General features: G+C 49.4%; 1 protein-coding gene across 2 annotated transcripts in view; it reads left to right on the forward strand.

Annotated features, from left to right (window-relative positions):
- The window catches only part of stambpl1 (STAM binding protein-like 1), a 36121-nt gene extending 16755 nt beyond the window's left edge, over positions 1-19366 (forward strand). For both annotated transcript variants that reach the window (XM_055647269.1, XM_055647270.1), the window contains exons 2-11: positions 3226-3330; positions 7133-7350; positions 9263-9338; positions 9950-10045; positions 10893-11235; positions 11744-11868; positions 13104-13241; positions 14561-14673; positions 17549-17648; positions 19015-19366. In XM_055647269.1, the coding sequence (XP_055503244.1) occupies positions 3295-3330; positions 7133-7350; positions 9263-9338; positions 9950-10045; positions 10893-11235; positions 11744-11868; positions 13104-13241; positions 14561-14673; positions 17549-17648; positions 19015-19071 (1302 nt within the window). In that variant the 5' untranslated portion in view covers positions 3226-3294 and the 3' untranslated portion in view covers positions 19072-19366. The remainder of the gene's footprint in view (positions 1-3225; positions 3331-7132; positions 7351-9262; positions 9339-9949; positions 10046-10892; positions 11236-11743; positions 11869-13103; positions 13242-14560; positions 14674-17548; positions 17649-19014) is intronic.
- Positions 19367-19691: the final 325 nt, after the last annotated feature.

Raw genomic sequence — 19691 nt, forward strand, 5'->3', positions numbered from 1 at the left:
TTGGTAAATGTAAAAATTGTCCCTGGTGGGTGTAGGATAGTGTTAATGTGCGGGGATCGCCGGTCGGCGCGGACCCGGTGGGCCGAAGGGCCTGTTTCGGCGCTGTATCTCTAAACTAAACATAAACTAAAAAAGATGAAAGGGATTCTTAATAGGAAATGTACAAACCTGTGCATCTTTGGAGTGTGGGAGGAAACCAAAGCACCTGGAGAAAACCCACGCAGGTCACGGGGAGAACGTACAAACTCTGTACAGACAGCACCCGCAGTCAGGATTGAACCCAGGTCTCTGGTGCAGTGAGGCAGCAACTCTAATGAGAAATTCCGGGTGAAAGCAAGCAAAGGAGCAGGCATCGAGGACTGACGGACATATTCTCTACGCTTTTTCATTTTGTTTCAAGATTCATAATTATATTGTCACACGGGGCCATGCAGAACTATTTACACAAAGCAGCTCGCTGTTTACACAAAGCATGTTGTTTGATTAAAGGGTGTCAGATTTCTTGAAGGTTTTTGAGAGTATTAACTGCGTTTGCCAACTTTCTCAATCCCAAATAAGGGCCAAAAAGGTCAAAATACCGGACAGATTCCCGACGGCAATTCGTTGACCGACACTTCCGTGGCTGGGATAACGATGAGTTAGCCCGGGTGTTGGACTGCGCACTAAGCCCAGCCGGCGGGCCAGCTGAGGAGCATTGGGCCATGCAACGTCGCACACAAAGTCCAGCGCCCCATCCAACTCATGAACCGATGATCGGCCATGAGAAGGAGGGGTGGTGGTGTCGGCTGTAAGCGAAGGTCGGACAGCTGGCCGGGCAGCCGACCACAGGGCCACAGGCGAGGCGCTGCTGCTGCACTCCATGGGCTGCGCTACGTCGGGACGGGTGAGGCGGGGCCGGACGCGGCGCTCCCACCCGACAGTCCCCTCGACCCGAGTAGTAGCAGTCAAATACGGGGCAAGGGCGGTCCCGTATGGGACAAACCGATTTCGCCCAATATACGGGATGTCCCGGCTAATACAGGACAGTTGGCAACACTAGGTGGGACAGACTTGGGATTGTTTTCTCTAGAACGTCGATGGGTGAGGCGGCATTTGGAGCATTGTGTGCAGTTCTGGTCGCCCCATTACAGGAAGGAGGTGGACGCTCTAGAGAGGGTGCAGGAATGTTGCCGGGATTAGGGGGTATTAGCTACAGGAAGCGGTTGGATGCCTCCGGCTTGGCTTTCAGAGTCTGACAGAGGGGCACAGATGGGGGAGACCATCAGAACCTTTTACCCCCAGGGGTGAAAATGTCAAAGACTGGGGGGCATGTCATTAAGATGGGAGGAGCGAAGTTGAAATGAGATGTTTATTACACAGAGATAGACAGAAAAAGCTGGAGTAACTCAGCGGGACAGGCAGCATCTCTGGAGAGAGTCTCAGGACGTGGTGGTGGGTGCCTGGAACACGTTGCCAGGGGTGGTGGTGGAGGCAGATGTGATAATGATGTTTCCGAGGCTCTTAGAATTATTGTCATGTGTCCCAGATAGGACAATGAAATTCTTATTTGCTGCAGCACAACAGAATATGTAAACATAACACATAACGGGAGAAGATAAAAAGTTGAGTGTGTGTATACACATGCACACCTACTCAATAAATAAAGAAATATAGTGCAATAATAGTGCAGGAACTGGAGGGGGGATCTTATGGAAACTTACAAAATTCTTAAGCGGTTGGACAGGCTAGTTGCAGGAAGATTGTTCCCGATGTTGGGGAAGTCCAGAACAAGGGGTCTCAGTTTAAGGATAAAGGGGAAATCTTTTTGGACCGAGATGAGAAAAACATTTTTCACACAGAGAGTGGTGAATCTGTGGAACTCTCTGCCACAGAAGGTAGTTGAGGCCAGTTCATTGGCTATATTTAAGAGGGAGTTAGATGTGGCCCTTGTGGCTAAAGGGATCAGGGGGTATGGAGAGAAGGCAGGTACAGGATACTGAGTTGGATGATCAGCCATGATCATATTGAATGGCGGTGCAGGCTCGAAGGGCCGAATGGCCTATCCCTGCACCTATTTTCTATGTTTCTATATGGATTATGGATATGGAGGGATATAGACTGACATATGATGAAAGAATGGGTCGACTGAGCTTGCATTCCCTGGGATTTAGAAGGATGAGAGGGGATCTTATAGAAACTTATAAAATTCTTAAGGGCTTGGACAGGCCTAGATGCAGGATAAATTTTCTCCATGTTGGGGGAGACCAGAATCAGGGGTCACAGTTTAAGAATAAGTGGTAGGCCATTTACGACTGCGATGAGGAAATGCTTTTCCACGCAGAGAGTTGTGAATCTGTGAAATTCTCTGCCACAGAAGGCAGTGGAGGTCAATTCACTGGATGTTTTCAAGAGAGAGTTAGATTTAGCTCTTTGGGCTAACGGAATCAAGGGATACGGGGAGAAAGCGGGGGGATACTGATTTTGGGTGATCAGCCATGATCACATTGAATGGCGGTGCTGGCTCGATGGGCCGAAGGGCCTACTCCTGCACCTATTTTCTGTGTGTCAGGAGCTGGCTGGGCAGAGGAGATGAGTAACTTGGCATCGTGTTAGCATGGACAATGTGGGCCGAAGGGCCTGTTCCTGTGCTGTACTGTCCCATCTTCTCAATGCTTTCAGACGATCCATGCAGATCAAGCCAATTAACTGGAAAAAAACCTGCACGACTTTGGGATGTGGGGATGTAACCGGAGCTCCCGGAGAAAACCCACGCAGGTCACGCACGGGGAGAACGCACAAACTCCGTACAGGCAAGCACCCGTAGACAGGATCGAACCCAGGTCTCTGGCGCTGTGAGGCCGCCCATAATTAGCTCGACCGTGGTTTAGAGCAAGTTTTTGCCTCTGTCCCACCTATCTCACAGCGGGGATGTTTGATAAAGCCAAACTGGTAACTATGACATTGAAACACAGAATGCAATAACATGGATGCTGGTTTGTACCATTGACAGACACGAAAGTGCTGGAGTAACTCAGCGGGACGGGCAGCATTGCCGGAGTAAAGGAATAGGTGACTTTTCGGATCGGAGCCCCTCTTCCGACCAGAAACGCCATCTATTTCTTTTCTCCGGAGGTGCTGCCTGGCCCGCCAAGTTGCTCCAGCATTTCGTGCCTGTGTTGGGTATAAACCAGCATCTGCAGCTCCCTCCGACACGCCTGGTAACTTGTGCCTTGTTCTTCCCCGCAGGTAAGGTGAGGCGACGAGAGGAATCGAGATCGTGGGTGGAAGCGCTGTGAAGATAATTCACGTGGCGACATGGAGTTGGATCAGCCGTTTACATTCGCCGCTCTGGTACCGCCTTTCATCATTAACGATAGATTTAAAATTTAGCAAAGTTGGAAATTGTGGCCTTTTCTCGGGGAAATCTCGCATTATCTCACAACCTGACCTTTACAGGAACTGATGGAAAATTTTACTCACTTCATTAGTTAGCAAAAAATCGCTGTGTTAACGCTTTTATTTCTCCCACCTTGAATTGAATGATTTTGATCAAATTGCACTTGACTGCCTGTTTCCGTAAGATCATCGTCGGAGGAAAATCAGGCCATTCAGCCCATTGAACCCAACGAAACTGCATTTTGTTGTCTCTGTCTTATACACTGTCAATGACAATTAAAGATGAATCTGAATCTGATTGTCTACTCTGTCTTTCCATCATGGCTGATCTATCTTTCCCTTTCAACCCCATTCTCCTGCCTTCTCCCTGTAACCTTTGACACCCGCACTAATCAAGAATCTATCAATCTCTTCTTTAAAAATACCCAATGACTTGGCCCCCACAGCCGCTGGTGGCAATGAATTTCGCAGATTCACCACCCTCTATGTTCTCATCTCCATTCTGAAGGTACGTCCTCTTATTGTGAGCCTGTGCCCTCTAGTCCGATACTCTTCCATTAGTGGAAAGTTAACTGCGGGACTCCCATCAACTTTCCTGTTGATCTTGCTGTATGCATGTGTTGTAACCTATTGAATAATTGAGAAATGCAGCATTCCCTTATCATGTGTCTACACACTGTAAATAGCTCGATTGTAATCATGTATTGTCTTTCCGCTGGCAATAGACAATAGGTGCAGGAATAGGTCTTTCGGCCCTTCAAGCCAGCACCGCCATTCACTGTGATCATGGCTAATCATCCACACTCAGTTCCCTGTTCTTGCCTTTTCCCCATATCCCTTGACTCCACTATCTTTAAGAGCCCTATCCAACTCTCTCTTGAAAGCATCCAGTGAATTGGCCTCCACTGCCTTCTGAGGCAGAGAATTCCACAGATTCACAACTCTCTGTGTGAAAGAGTTTTTCCTCATCTCCGGTCTAAATGGCTTACCCCTTATTCTTAAACTATGGCCCATGATTCTGGACTCCCCCCAACATCGGGAACATGTTGTGTAAGAAGGAACTGCAGATGCTGGAAAATCGAAGGTACACAAAAAAGCTGGAGAAACTCAGCGGGTGCAACAGCAGCATCTATGGAGCGAAGGAAATAGGCAACGTTTTGGGCCAAAACCCTTCTTCAGACTGATGGGGGGTGGGGGGGGCGGGGAGAAGAAAGGAAAAAGGAGGAGGAGCCCGAAGGCTGGGGGATGGGAGGAGACAGCAGGATGGCTGAGGAAGGGGAGGAGACAGCAAGGACTAACACAATTGGGAGAATTCAATGTTCATGCCCCCAGGATGCAGACTCCCCAAGCGGAATATGAGGTGCTGTTCCTCCAATTTCCGGTGTTGCTCGCTCTGGCCATGGAGGACATGTTTCCTGCCTCTAGCGTGTCCAAACCCAATCTTATATGTTTCAATAAGATTCCCTCTCATCCTTCTAAATTCCAGAGTATACTAGCCCAGCTCGTTACCCGTGACAATAAACCAAACTAAACTAAACTAAGGACTTTCAGGGTCCCAGGATGGAGTCAAGGCTCTGATTTATCGTTTGTTCGAGTTGCCAAATGTAGGTCTCAAGTAAGAATCCGAGGCGAATACTGCCCTCTAGCCCCCTCTGCTGGCACCTACTGCACCTCACACACGGGATCATGGGATTTAATGAACAATGGTTGCAGCTTAGTTTATTGTCACGGGTACACAAGGACAGTGAAAAGCTTTTGTTGTTCGCTAACCAGTCAGCGGAATGACAATACGTGATTACCATCGAACCATCCACAGTGTACATGACACATGATAAAGGGAATAGTGCGAATAATGTACATGGATGGGAGCGATTTGGAGGGATATGGACCAAGAGCAGGCAGGTGGAACTAGTGTACATTGAGTCTGAAGAAGGGTTTTGGCCCGAAACGTTGCCTATTTCCTTCGCTCCATCGATGTTGCTGCACCCGCTGAGTTTCTCCAGCATTTTTGTGTACCTTCGATTTTCCAGCATCTGCAGTTCCTTCTTAAACAAATAGATTCAACATTATTGGCTGGTGTGGGCAAATTGGGCCGAAGGACCTGTTTCCACATTGTATCAATCTATGACTTGACAACTCTAATGTTTAGCGCCAGTTAAAGCCCAGTAAAGTCCGATCAAAGATATTCCGAGGGTCTACAATGAGATAGATAGTAGCTCAGGATAGTAGCTCTGCAGTTGTTGGTAGAATGGTTCGGTTGCCTGATAACAGCTGGGTAGAAACTGCCCCTGAATCTGGAGGTTACAGTTACAATTTAGTTTATGGCCACGTGTGCTGAGGTACAGTGAAAAGCCTCTGTTGCGCGCTAACCAGTCAAAGGTAATACAATACATGATTACAATTGCGGGAAGGGTCTCCACCCGCTCCTTCTCTCCAGAGATGCTGCCTGTCTGCCCCGCTGAGTTAGTTACTCCAATAGGCATTTTGTGCCTATCTTCGGTGTAAACCAGCATCTGCAGTTCCTTCTTACACATTACGAAGGAGCCGTTTAGCAGCTGCTTTTTGTTTCCCGAGCCATTAATTAAGAGCGTTAAGGTGAACATTTCGTGGAACACCTTGGCTCAGCCCGCCTGAACGTACTTGATCTCCCGGGTGCTGGACACTTTAATTCGTCAGACTGGTTGGGGGGAAAGGGGAACGAGAGATATAGACGATGGTGTAGGGAGATAAAAGAGCAATGAATGAAAGATATGCGGAAGAAGTAACGATGATAAAGGAAACTGGCCATTTGTTAGCTGTTTCGCTCGCCTTCTCTCAGCCTGCCTGAACCTGCCTGATCTCCCGGTTGCTGGACACTTTAATTCTCCTTCCCATTCCCACACAGACCTTTCAGTCCTCAGTCTCATCCATTGTCAGAGTGAGGCTAAACGCAAATTGGAGGAAGAGCATCTCATATTTTGCTTGGGTAGCTTACAACCCAGTGATATGAATATTGATTTCTCTAACTTCAGGTAGCCCCTGCGTTCCCTCTCTCCCTATCCCTCCCCCACCCAAGTTGCACCAGCTTCTCGTTCTCACCCGACAAACAGCCAACCACGGCCTGTTCCTTTATCATCGTTACTTATTTTGCGTATCTTTTTCATTCATAGAAGCATAGAAAATAGGTGCAGGTGCAGGCTCAGTCGACCCATTCTTTCATCATATATCAGTCTATATCCCTCCATATCCATAATCCATATAGAAACATAGAAAATAGGTGCAGGGATAGGCCATTCGGCCCTTCGAGCCTGCACCGCCATTCAATATGATCATGGCTGATCATCCAACTCCGTATCCTGTACCTGCCTTCTCTCCATACCCCCTGATCCCTTTAGCCACAAGGGCCACATCTAACTCCCTCTTAAATATAGCCAATGAACTGGCCGCAACTACCTTCTGCGGCAGAGAATTCCACAGATTCACCACTCTCTGTGCGAAAAATGTTTTTCTCATCTCGGTCCTAAAAGATTTCCCCCTTATCCTTAAACTGTGACCCCTTGTCCTGGACTTCCCCAATTCATTGTTCTTTACCTCTCCACATCACCGCCTGCACCCCTCGTTTCCCTTATCCCCCATCCCCAACCAGCCTGAAGAAGGGTCTCGACCCGAAACGTCACCCGTTCCTTCTCTCCAAAGATGACTCCAGCTTTGTGTGTCGTACATGTTCGCGCTAATCAAGAGCGAGTTGCGACTCTGAGCGCGTTTGTTTTTTCCACAGAGGAAGCTGGCGGCGGCGCCGAGCCACACGGACGTCACGCTGCCCCCCCAGGAGAGGGTGCGGGTCCTCACCAAGTTTGGCTGCAACATCGAGATCAGCGAGGTCATCACTCCCCGCCGATACTTCCGCTCCGGGGTGGAGATGGTGCAGATGGCGGCCGTCTACTCGAGGGAAGGGAACCTTGAAAATGCCTTTGTCCTTTACAACAAGTTCATCACGTGAGAATCACTTTGTGTTGCTTCTGTCCGTAAGGCCACCCCACCCTTTCTCTTATCCGCCTAGTCTTTACCCACCCCTTCACTCCCCCCCCCCCCCCCCCCCCCCCCCCCCCCCCCCCCCCCCCCCCCTTCACATCCACCACGACATTCCATCCCTTCACCTCCACCCCCCTCACTCCCATCTGTGGTGAATCTGTGGAATTCTCTGCCTCAGAAAATTCCACAGGTGGAGGCCGGTTCTCTGGATGCTTTCAAGAGAGAGCTAGATTGGCCTCTTAAAAATAGCGGAGTCAGGGGATATGGGGAGAAGGCAGGAACGGGGTACTGATTGTGGATGATCAGCCATGATCGCATTGAATGGCAGTGCTGGCTCGAAGGGCCGAATGGCCTACTCCTGCACCTATTGTCTATTGTTTATTGTCCATCCAGCCCCCTCATGCAATTAGTCTTTCCACCCCTTCATCCCTACCCCCCCTACCCCCCTACCCCCTTGTCATCCACCTGTTTTTTTCCACCCCTTCACACCTCCCCTTTTCTCATCCATCTAATCGTTACACCCCCCCCGTCTCCCGTCCCGTCCCTGAGTGTGTGCATCTTTCTCCCCATTCCACTGCTCATCTCGCTTCATAAGCTCCGGCAGCAGAATTAGTCCATTCGGCCCATCGATCCCACTCAGCCATTCAATCATGGCTGATCTAATCTCTTCCTCATTCTCCTGCCTTCTCCCCATAACTCCCGACACCCGAACTAATCAAGAATGTGTCATTCTCCGCCTTCAAAAATATCCATTGACTTGGCCTACAGCGCCATCTGTGGCAATGAATTCCGTCTGGTGTGCCAGCCATCGTAATGCCAGGAACACGATAGACAATAGGTGGAGTAGGCCATTCGGCCCTTCGAGCCAGCACCGCAATTCACTATGATCATGGCTGATCATCCAAATTCAGTTCCCCGTTCCTGCCTTCTCCCCATGTCCCCCGACTCCGCTATCTTTAAGAGCTCTATCTATCTCTCTATTGAAAGCATCCAGTGAATTGGCCTCCACTGCTGAGGCAGAGAATTCCACAGATTCACAACTCTCTGGGTGAAAAAGTTTTTCCTCATCTTCATTCTTGGTGTTTGGAGTAACTCAGCGGGTCAGGCAGCATCTCTGGAACACAGGGGAAAGGCCACCTTTCGAGTCGGGGCCCATCTCCAAATAGTGAAAGGCCTGAAAATCGTGGATATATAGTGAATATATCGGATGTGTCCATTAGTGGGAGAGTCTAGGACCTGAGAACATAGTCTCAGAATTAAAGGACGTACCTATAGTAAGGAGATGAGGAGGAAATTTCTTTAGCCAAAGGCTGTGGAATTCATTGACACAGACGGGAGTGGAGGCCAAGTCAGTGGATATTTTTAAAGTAGATGTTGGCTGGTGAAGGTGTCAAAGCTGCCTGTGAAACATCAGGAGAATGGGGTTGAGAGGAAATGGTGGAACAGCCATGATTGAATGGCGGAGTCATGGGCATTTAATTAGAGCCCTAGCTGCTAATGTTTATGAGAGAAAGCAAATGGTGGCGCAGCAGTAGAGTTGTTGCCTCACAGCGCCAGAGACCCGGGTTTGATCCTGACCATGGGTGCGGTCTGTATGGCGTTTGTACGATCTCCCTGTGACCGCGTGGGTTTACTCCGGGTGCTCCGGTTTCCTCCCACAATCAAAAGATGTACAGGTTTTTGGGTTGATTGACTCTTGTAAATTGTTCCTCGTGTACCGGGCATATTAGCAATCGCTGGTCGGCGCGGGCCGAAGGGCCACGTTTCCACGCTGTACCTCTCGGGGACTAAGGACAAAATAACTTTGTTTAATGCACGGTTAACAGTGGAAGTCTCTTTCCAATCACTGCAGTAACATATTAACCTGCCTTTACAGTTTGTTTGTGGAGAAGTTGCCAAATCATCGGGATTACCAGACATGTGCAATACCAGAGAAACAGGATATTCTGAAAGTAAGTACTGTAAGCCTTTTAATGTAGGCGGTCACGGTGGCTCAGCGGTAGAGTTGCTGCCTTACAGCGCTCGCAGCGATAGAGGCCCAGGTTCGATCCCGACCACGGGCTGGCTGTACGGAGTTTGTAGGTTAATTGGCTTGGGTTTGTATACTTGGTATAAGTGTAGGATAGTGTTAATGTGCGCAAATTGATGAGGATTCGGTGGGTCAAAGGGCCCTGTTTCCTCACTGTATCTGCTCAAGATATATATTGGAAACTGACATTGAAGCAAAAATGGGTGGGCACGGTGGCATGGAGGTAGAGTTGCTGCCTCACAGCACCAGACACCCGGGTTCGATCGTGCTGTCGGTGCGGAGTTTGCACACTCTCCCTGTGAACGCGTGGGTTTTCTCCGGGTGCTCCGGTTTCCTCCCACATTGCGAAGACGTGCAGGTTCGACGGTTAATTGGTCCCCGTAAATTGCCCCCGGTGTGTAAGGCTGCGAAAGTGGGATGGCACAGAACCGGCGCGGACTCGGTGGGCCGAGATGGCCCGTGTTTCCACGCTGTATCTCTAAACTAAACCTCCAGCTCGTAACAGAATTGTCATTGCTTTCTGCTCCCTTCAAGAAACTAAAGGAGGTGGCATTTCCAAGGGCAGAAGAATTGAAGACGCAACTTATTGCCAAATATGAAGCTGAATACAAAGAATATTGGAGCGCTCGGGTAAGTTTAATGAGTTTATCTTTCTCATTTAGACATGGAGTACTTTTCTTCCCTTACAGATTACCTGTTCCTTTCTAAAAAGAAAGTACGATAAACCCTCGCAATAACATGTGTAATAATGTGCGTGTGCATATATAAATTGTGTGTGTGTGTGTATATATATGTATGTGTGTGTGTGTGTGTGTGTATGTGTATATATATATATATATATATATATATATATATATATATGCGCGCACACACACACACACGCGCGTGCATATATACACACATAGTGTATATATATATATATATGTAGGAATTAGCTGCAGAGGTGGGTTTATACTGTAGATAGACACAAATACTGGAGTAACAGCGTTTTGTGTGTGTGTGCACACAGGCACACGCACATATAAAACACACACACACACACATATATAATACTTGTGCATACATTATATATAATACAGATATTATATATAATACACACATATATTTATAATACACACACACAGACATATAGATAGATAGACACAAAATGCTGGAGTAACTCAACGGGACAGGGAAGAGGGAATGGAGAGATATGGAAGGGTAAGGTGTGAAAAAGGGTAAGGTGACCTCTTGTTTTCACACCTCACCCTTCCATAAATCTAATTTCCCTCTCCCCCGACTCTCAGTCTGAAGAAGGGTCTCGACCGAAAACGTCATCCATTCCTTCTCTCCAGAGATGCTGCCTGTCCCGCTGAGTTACTCCAGCATTTTGTGTCTATGGTGTAAACCAGTATCTGCAGCTCCTTCCTACACCCACCCACATACGTGTGTGGTCCGTTGCTGTGTAACGCTACATGCCTGCGGTGGTCCGTTGCAGGGGCGGTGTGGAGCGGAGCGGGTGGAGGAGGAGGAGGCGGGGGAGGAGCAGAGCCGGCTGATTGAGGAGGAGCGGCGGCGGGTGGCACGGCTGCGGCAGCAGCAGCTGGAGGTGCAGCAGTTCCACATCTTCGAGGAGCAGCTGAAGCGGCAGGACGTGGTGAAGGAGAAGCAGCGGGAGGAGCAGAGCGACGGCAAGGCCGATGCCCACGGCAATGCCCAGCCTCCCCCCCCACTCCCCCCACGGTGTGCTGGCACCACCGCCGGCCAGAACCCTCACGATGCCCGGACAGATCGGTATCCCCCTGTGGACCGGTCCCTCAAACCAACCGGTGGCCCCAGTGGTGAGTGTTGCTTCATTCAGCTTGGTGCTGTAGTCCTTTAATATAGAGTCATACAGCGTGGAAACAGGCCCTTCAGCCCAGCTTGCCCATGCTGGCCAATATGCCCCATCTACACTAGTCCCACCTACACTAGTCCCACCTACACTAGTCCCACCTACGCGAGTTCCACCCACGCTAGTCCCACCCGCGCTAGTCCCACCCGCGCTAGTCCCACCCGCGCTAGTCCCACCTAAATAAGTCCCCCCCGCGCTAGTCCCACCCGCGCTAGTCCCACCCACACAAGTCCCACCCACGCTAGTTCCACCCGCGCTAGTTCCACCCGCGCTAGTCCCACCCACGCTAGTCCCACCCACACAAGTCCCACCTAAATAAGTTCCATCTACGCTAGTCCCACCCGCGCTAGTCCCACCCGCGCTAGTCCCACCCACGCTGCCTGTCCCGCTGAGTTACTCCATCATTTTGTGTCTATCTTAAACTAAAACTAAACTACTCCTCAATATTTTTGCAGAGCAAAGCGTCGATGGACTTCAGAACGTGGTCCTCCCGAAGAATCTTTGCCAAAGGTTTTTGATGCAGGCTGATGCGAACACAGCGCGAGGAATTGAAACCTGCGGGATTCTCAGCGGGAAGCTGGTGAGATTTTTAACACAAGAAAAACATCGAAACATAGAAAATAGGTGCAGGAGTAGGTTATTCGGCCCTTCGAGCCTGCACCGCCATTCAATACCATCATCCAGAATCAGTACCCCGTTCCTGCTTTCTCCCCACATCCCTTGATTCCGTTAGCCCTAAGAGCTAAATATACCTCTCTCTTGCAAACATCCAGTGAATTGGCCTCCACTGCCTTCTGTGGCAGAGAATTCCACAGATTCACAACTCTCCGGGTGAAAAAGTTTTTCCTCATCTCAGTCCTGGTGGGAGAGTCTAGGACTAGAGTTCACAGCCTCAGAATTAAAGGGCTTTCTTTTAGGAAGGAGATGAGGAAGAATGTCTTTAGCCAGCGGGCAGTGAATCTGTGGAATTCTTTGCCACAGAAGGCTGTGGAGGCCAAGTCAATGGATATTTTTTATGGCAGAGATAGATAGATTCGTGATTAGAACGGGTGTCAGAGGTCATAAGGAGACGGCAGGAGAATGTGGTTAGGAGGGAGAGATAGATCAGCCGTGATTGCATGGCGGAGTAGACTTGGCGGGCCGAATGGCCTAATTCTGCTCCTATCACTTATGATCTCATGAAGAGCTTTGCTTTGTGTGTTACCCAAACCGATCAGGTACACCATACAATCAATTCAAACTCGAGTACAATAGAGAGAACAAGGGGGAAGGGGATGATGGATTGGGTTAGTTTATCGTCGCATGTACCGAGGTACAGTGAAAAGCTTTTGTTGCGTGCTATCCAGTCAGCGGAAAGATGTGTAGGTAAATTGGCTTGGGCGTTTTTGCTTGGTGTCGGTGTAAATTGTCCCTAGTGTGGGTCCCTAGTCGTTCCTCCAGGTTGTGTTTGACCTCACTCTGACTATGGAGGAGGCCCAGGACAGAAAGGTCAGTGTGTGAATTGGAAGGGGGAGTTAAGGGCGTCATTTGCGCGTCATTTACACGACATTCTAAAAATTGGTCGGCGTGCATGACGCGCGCGTGGCGCGGCGTGGTGGCGTATGCAGTGACGCGCGGTGGTGCGCGGCACCCCAGGAACTTGCGACGCGCAAATGACGCCCAAGTGGGACGGGCCCTTTAAGGTGCCTGTCAACCGGGAGATCGCGAGGGCCAAGGTGGACTGTGCGAAGTTGTTCCGGTAAAAAAAAAAAAAAAATACCGTGACCGGTCACATTTTAACGTTGAGGCTTTTTGTTCTGGTTTTTCCGTTTGCAGACACACGATGAGTTTACAATCACACACGTGATCATCCCAAAACAGTCGGGGGGGCCCGATTACTGCGACACCGAGAATGAAGAGGAGCTGTTTACTGTTCAGAATGAGCACGGCCTTATCACTCTAGGCTGGATCCACGTAAGTTCACAGGTTATAGGAGTAGAATTAGGCCATTCGGCCCATCGCGTCTACTGCGCCATTCAATCATGGCTGATCTCTGCCTCTTAATCCCATTCCCCTGCCTTCTCCCCATAACCCTTGACACCCATTCTAATCAAGAATTTGTCTATCTCTGCCTTGAAAATATCCACTGACTTGGCCTCCACAGACACCTGTAGCAATGAGTTCCACAGATTAACTATCCTGTGAATAAAGAAATTCCTCCTCGTCTCCTTCCTGAAGGAACGCCCTTTAATTCTGTCCTTGTCTGACCCCTTTTTGTCTGCTGGCCTCAACTGTACCCACCTATCACTTGCCAGCGTCTGTCTTGCCCACAGCGTCTCTTTTTCTAGCTTTCTCCCCCAAGTTCCTCCTCGCCTCTTTTCTGAAAAATCGCCCTTTAATTCTGAAGCTATAACATTCTGGGAATTGAAGGCAATTCCACTTCCTTCCCGGTGGATCAGTGGTAGAATTGCTGCCTCACAGCGCCAGAGACCCGGGTTCAATCCTGACTACGGGTGCTGCCTGTACGGAGTTTGTACGTTCTCCCCGTGACCTTCCCACGCTCCAAAGTCACGCAGGTTTGTAGGCTAATTGGCATTGAGAAAAGAAATGTCCCTACTGTGTCGGATACTGCTGTTGCACGGGGAAGTGAAGGGTATGTTTCCGTGCTGTGGGAGCCATTTATGCTTAAGATAGTTACTGTTAGTACATTATAGTATTTTGTCTAGATATTTCAAATTGTATCATTACGAGCGCTTGGGGGTGGCATTTTGATACATAGATGGGTGTGAATTTATCTAGATGGGAGTGACTTACATTGAACTCAGCGATACGACAATAGACAATAGGTGCAGGAATAGGCCATTCGGCCCTTCGAGCCAGCACCGCCATTTAATGTGATCATGGCAGATCATCCCCAATCAGTACCCCGTTCCTGCCTTCTCCTCATATCCCCTGACTCTGCTATTTTTAAGAGCCCTATCTTACCGAACCTCTGAGGCAGAGAATTCCGCAGACCCACAACTCCCTGTGAGAAAAAGTGTTTCCTCATCTCCGTTCTAAATGGCTTACCCCTTATTCTTAAACTGTGTGGCCCCTGGTTCTGGACTCCCACAACATCGGGAACATGTTTCCTGCCTCTAGCGTGTCCAAACCCTTAACAATCTTGTATGTGGGAGGTGAGAAGTTGTCAATGGGAGAGGCACAGAATGAGTGCAATGCCCACGTGTACAGCCAGAGATTCTTCTCACGCGGAGGTTTTGCATTTTGCATTAAATGAGCACTTTTTTTTTCAGACCCATCCGACACAGACTGCATTTCTTTCAAGTGTGGATCTTCACACTCATTGCTCCTATCAGTTGATGTTGCCAGAGTCCATCGCCATTGTTTGTGCCCCCAAACACAATGAGTAAGTAGATGTCTCATTACATTTCTTGATTAGTATTTGTGTTGCGGGTTATGGGGAGAAGGCAGGAGAATGGGGTTAGGAGGGAGAGATAGATCAGACATGGGGTTAGGAGGGAGAGATAGATCAGCCATGATTGAATGGAAGGAGTAGACTCCGTGGGCCGAATGGCCTAATTCTGCTCCTATAAGTTATCACTTAAATCAATGTGGAGAGGATGCTTCCACTAGTGGGAGGGTCTAAGACCAGACCAGAATAAAAAATTGAAAGGAGATGAGGAGGAATATCTGTAGTCAGAGGGTGGTGAATCTGTGGAAGTTATAGCCTAAGACAGATGTGGAGGCCAAGTCAGTGGATGTTTTTAATGCAGAGATACATAGATTCTTGATTAGTACGGGTGTCAGGGGTTATGGGGAGAAAACAGGAGAATGGGGCTAGGAGGGAGAGATAGATCAGCCATGGTTGAATGGCGGAGTAGACTTGATGGGCTGAATGGCCTAATTCTGCTCCTATCGCTTATGACCTTATAACGTAGAGATATGAAGGCGCTCATTATTTGTCTCTTTACGCTTGCTTTGAGGGGAATCTAACAGTCCTGGATTTGTTTAGGAAGGAACGCCTGGCAAATTGGTTCTTGGGTAGTCTGAGGAACTTCGAAACATATTGAGGCAGGGTTTGCAACACCTGTTATGCTAATGTAGAGCATTGCCTCTGGTGGCAAGAACAGGGTGGCACGGTGGCACAGCGGGTAGAACCGCTGCCTCGGGCGCCAGAGACGCGGGTTCGTGCCTGACCACGGGCGCTGTCTGTACGGAGTTTGCACGTTCTCCCCGTGACCTGCGTGGGTTTTCTCCAGTTTGCCTCCCACACTCCAAAGACGTACAGGTTTGTAGGTTAATTGGCTTTGGTAAAAATTGTAAATTGTCCCCAGTGTGTGTAGGATAGTCTTGGTGTACAGGGTGATTGCTGGTCAGCAAGGACTCGGTGTGCCGAAGGGCTTGTTCCCGCTCCGTATCTCAAAACTAAATTAAATTGGTGATCGGATGGTGCCACCCTTTGTCATTAGTGGCACTCACACCTCTAGAGGTCAGGGGGTCAAGACCTGCTGTTGAGACGACAACATAAACTCGACTGATTTTTTTTAGTTTGGCTCAGTCCATTTATTTATTTATTTATTTATTTTTTATACATCATGAGAAAGAAGAGAAAAAAACATGATATAAAAGAATAGAACAAATTTACCAATTACCAAGTTTACTTTAGAGATGCAGTGCAGAAACAGGCCCTTTTGGCCCACCAAGTCCGCACCAACCAGCGATCTCCGCAACATTCTCACTAGATACTCGCTTGAATTTGGAAGATTGAGGGGGGGGGGATCTTATAGAAACGTACAAAATTCTTAAGGGGTTGGACAGGCTAGATGCAGGAAGATTGTTCCCGATGTTGGGGAAGTCCAGAACAAGGGGTCACAGTTTAAGGATAAAGGGGAAATCTTTTAGGACCGAGATGAGGAAAACATTTTTCACACAGAGAGTGGTGCATCTCTGGAACTCTCTGCCACAGAAGGTAGTTGAGGCCAGTTCATTGGCTATATTTAAGAGGGAGTTAGATGTGGCCCTTGTGGCTAAAGGGATCGGGGGGTATAGAGAGAAAGCAGGTACAGGATACTGAGTTGGATGATCAGCCATGATCATATTGAATGGCGGTGCAGGTTCGGAGGGCCGAATGGCCTACTCCTGCACCTATTGTCTATGTTTCTATTAACACTACTCTACACACCCGAGGGACAATTTTACATTCATACCGAAGCCAATTAAACTACAAACCTGCACCTCTTTGGAGTGTGGGTGGAAGCCGGAGCACCCGGAGACAACCCACGCAGGTCACAGGGACCAACGTCCAAACTCCGTACACCCGCAGTCAGGATCGAACCGGGGTCTCTGGTGCTGAACGGCAGCAACTTTACCACTGCGTCACGGTGCCACCATGAAATTGTCCTGTATGAAGTGTTGTTTTGTCTTTTTCTTTCTTTAATGGTTGTAGACGGTCCCCAAGGCATTACGGCAAAGCAGGGCCAAGCTGTTATCCGTGAGATCATCGACTTAAATAGATGGTCTGGCAGCTAATGCATTGCCAGGTTTTGCACTGTTGTGTATCCCAGCTCACATCACAGTCTGCTCTTCAAAATCACTTCATGGCCTCTCATGTATCTCTGTTTTGCTTTCCCCACCAGTGAAATGCTTTCTCTCGCTTTCTCTCTGCTTCTCCCCTCTGCCAGTGAAATGCTTTCTCGCTCCCCCCCTCTCTCTCTCTCTCTCTGCCCCCCCCCCCCCCCCCCCCTCCCCTCTCTGCTCCCCCCCCCCCCCCCCCCCCCCCCTCCCCCCCCCCCCCCCCCCCCCCCCCCCCCCCCTCCCCCCTCCCTCTCCCCCCCCCCCCCCCCCCCCCCCCCCCCCCCCCCCCCCCCCCCCCCCCCTCCCCCCCCCCCCCTCCCCCCCCCCCTCCCCCCCCCCCCCCCCCCCTCTCCCCCTCCCCCCCCCTCCCCCCTCTCTCTCTGCCCCCCTCTGTCTGTCTCTCTCTCTCCTCCCTCTCTCTAGGATAGAGGGAGAAGCAGAGAGAGGGGGGCAAAGAGAGAGAGGGGAGGCAGAGAGTTGGGGGTGGGGGGGGGTGGGAAGAGGGTTGGGGGGCATTATATTGCCATCATGTTAGGCATGGACTTTATGTGCCGGAGGGCCTGTTCTTGTGCTGTACTGTTCTACGTTCTACACTATTTTCGTGGAGCATAGAATACAGTACATTGCAGCAACAGGACTTGTGGCCCACAATGTCCGTGTCCAACACGCTGCCACATTGCTGAAGCATCATCTGATCTGTTTTCCAGGACGACAGCCTTCTGCCTTACGCCGGCCGGGATGCTGGAGGTTTCCACCTGCCGCAAGAAAAGTTTCCACCCGCATTCGAAAGAGCCCGCACTCTACCAAGTACGTACTTCCCCCGTTGTCAGATGCAGTTGCCATTTCCTGCTGGGCCCCATGGGACAGGAAGTGGAAGCGGGAGTCGGCCATTTTGTCCACTCAGACAAGATGGCGAATCTTTTTTACCTCGGTGTCACTTCCCCGCCCGTCATCCCCACACCCAACGGCTAATTGAATGACCTATTGATCTCTCTCTTAAAAATACTCGACCACTGAGCTTTCTAAGCTCTCTTGGGGTGAGAATTCCAAAGATTTACCATCATCAGGGTGATGTTTTTTCTCACATCAGCCCCGGATGGCCGACCTGTTATTTTGAGACCATGTCTCCTGTTTCTAGACACCCCAGCCAGGAGAAACCTCTCCCTCTCCTTCCCGTTTTCTCTCCCCTCCTGTTCTACCCTTCCCCACCCCCCTCTCTTTGTAGGGTTTGTAGGACAATTGGCCTCTGTAAATTGTCCTTAATGTGCAGGCAGTGGATGAGAGAGTGGGATAACCTAGAATTTGTATGAGTGGGGTCGGTGTGGACTCAGTGGGCCGAAGGGCCTGTTTCCATACTGTATCTTTCAATCCTTTACTTAAAGAATACACGTGTGCCAGAGAACCGGGTTCGGTCCTGACCTCAGGTGCTGCGTTTGTGGATTTGCATGTTCATCTCGTACCTGTGTGGGTTTTCTTCGGCTGCTCCCAAGGGCATAACCCTGGCCTCTGCAAATTGTCCTTAATATGGCGGCAGTGGATGAGAAACCGGGATACCATAGAACTAGTGCAAACGGATGATCGGCATGGACTCGGTGGGCCGTAGGGACTTGTTTCCGCACTCTATCCCTAAACAAGGGTGTCGGGTGTGGGTAAGAAAGTGGCATAACATAGAACGAGTGCAAACGGGAGATCGATGGTCTGTCTGGAATCGGTGGGCTGAAGGGCCTGTTTTCATACTGTACCTTTCAATCATTCAATCGATCAATGAAACGCATAATATTCAATTGAGGATTGTTTATGAGGTTTGCTTGTTTGATACATTAGTATGTGAATGGAACAATGGGCGGCATGGTGGCGCAGTGGTAGAGTTGCTGCCTTACAGCGCTAATAGCGGCAGGGATTCCGGTTCGATCCCGGGTCTCCGGGCGCTCGTCTGTACGGAGTTCACACGTTCTCCCCGTGACCGCGTGGGTTTTCTCCGAGATCTTCGGTTTCTTCCCACACTCCAAAGAGGTACAGATTTGTAGGTTAATTGGCTTGGCATAAATGTAAATTGTCCCTAGTGTGCGTGTGTAGGATAGTGTTAGTGTGCGGGGATCACCGGTCGATGGGCCGAAGGGCCTGTTTCCGTGCTTAATCTCTAAAGGAAACTATGCCTCTGATTCTTTTTCAGACTTGCAAACACATCGTTGTAAAAGATATGAATATAATCATCTTGGATATGAGGTGACAATATGGGACCACCACATACATGGAACTGGTATACATTATCTCTACAGCAAAGATGTCAACATTTCCTTCAGATTTCAATGACCAGTTTTGGCAAATCATTATTTAACTAACACTCCTTTTGTACGATTGGGTTGCAAAAAAAAAGCATACCAGTGACTGATATTTATTTTTGAAACGCACCAAATATTTTACAGGTATAACGTGGACTGACAATGCTAGTTATCCTAAAGAGAATGTTTGTAAAATCGAACCCGCAGTTCCGTCAGAAGCTAATAAATATTGTTTTCTTTAGTGCGTGTTTCTCTTTGTTTCATTGAGTTTCGAATTATGGCCTAAATTGTTCCGACAGACTTGTCTGGGCGGAGTTTGCACGTTTTTTCTCCCCGTGTCTTGCGTGGGTTTTCTCCGAGATCTTCGGTTTCCTCCCAAACTCCAAAGACGTGCAGGTTTGTCGGTTAATTGGCTTTGACAGAATTGTACGTTTTCCCTGGTGTGTAGGATGGTGCTAGTGTGCGGGGTGATCGCTGGTCGGCGCGGACTTGGTGGGCCGAAGGGCCTGTTTCCACGGAGTATCTATCAAGTCTAAACGTGTGCTGTCTGCACGGAGTGTGTACGTTC

The sequence above is a fragment of the Leucoraja erinacea genome, chromosome 15 (genome assembly GCF_028641065.1).
Source record: "Leucoraja erinacea ecotype New England chromosome 15, Leri_hhj_1, whole genome shotgun sequence".
NCBI classification, from domain to species: domain Eukaryota; kingdom Metazoa; phylum Chordata; class Chondrichthyes; order Rajiformes; family Rajidae; genus Leucoraja; species Leucoraja erinaceus.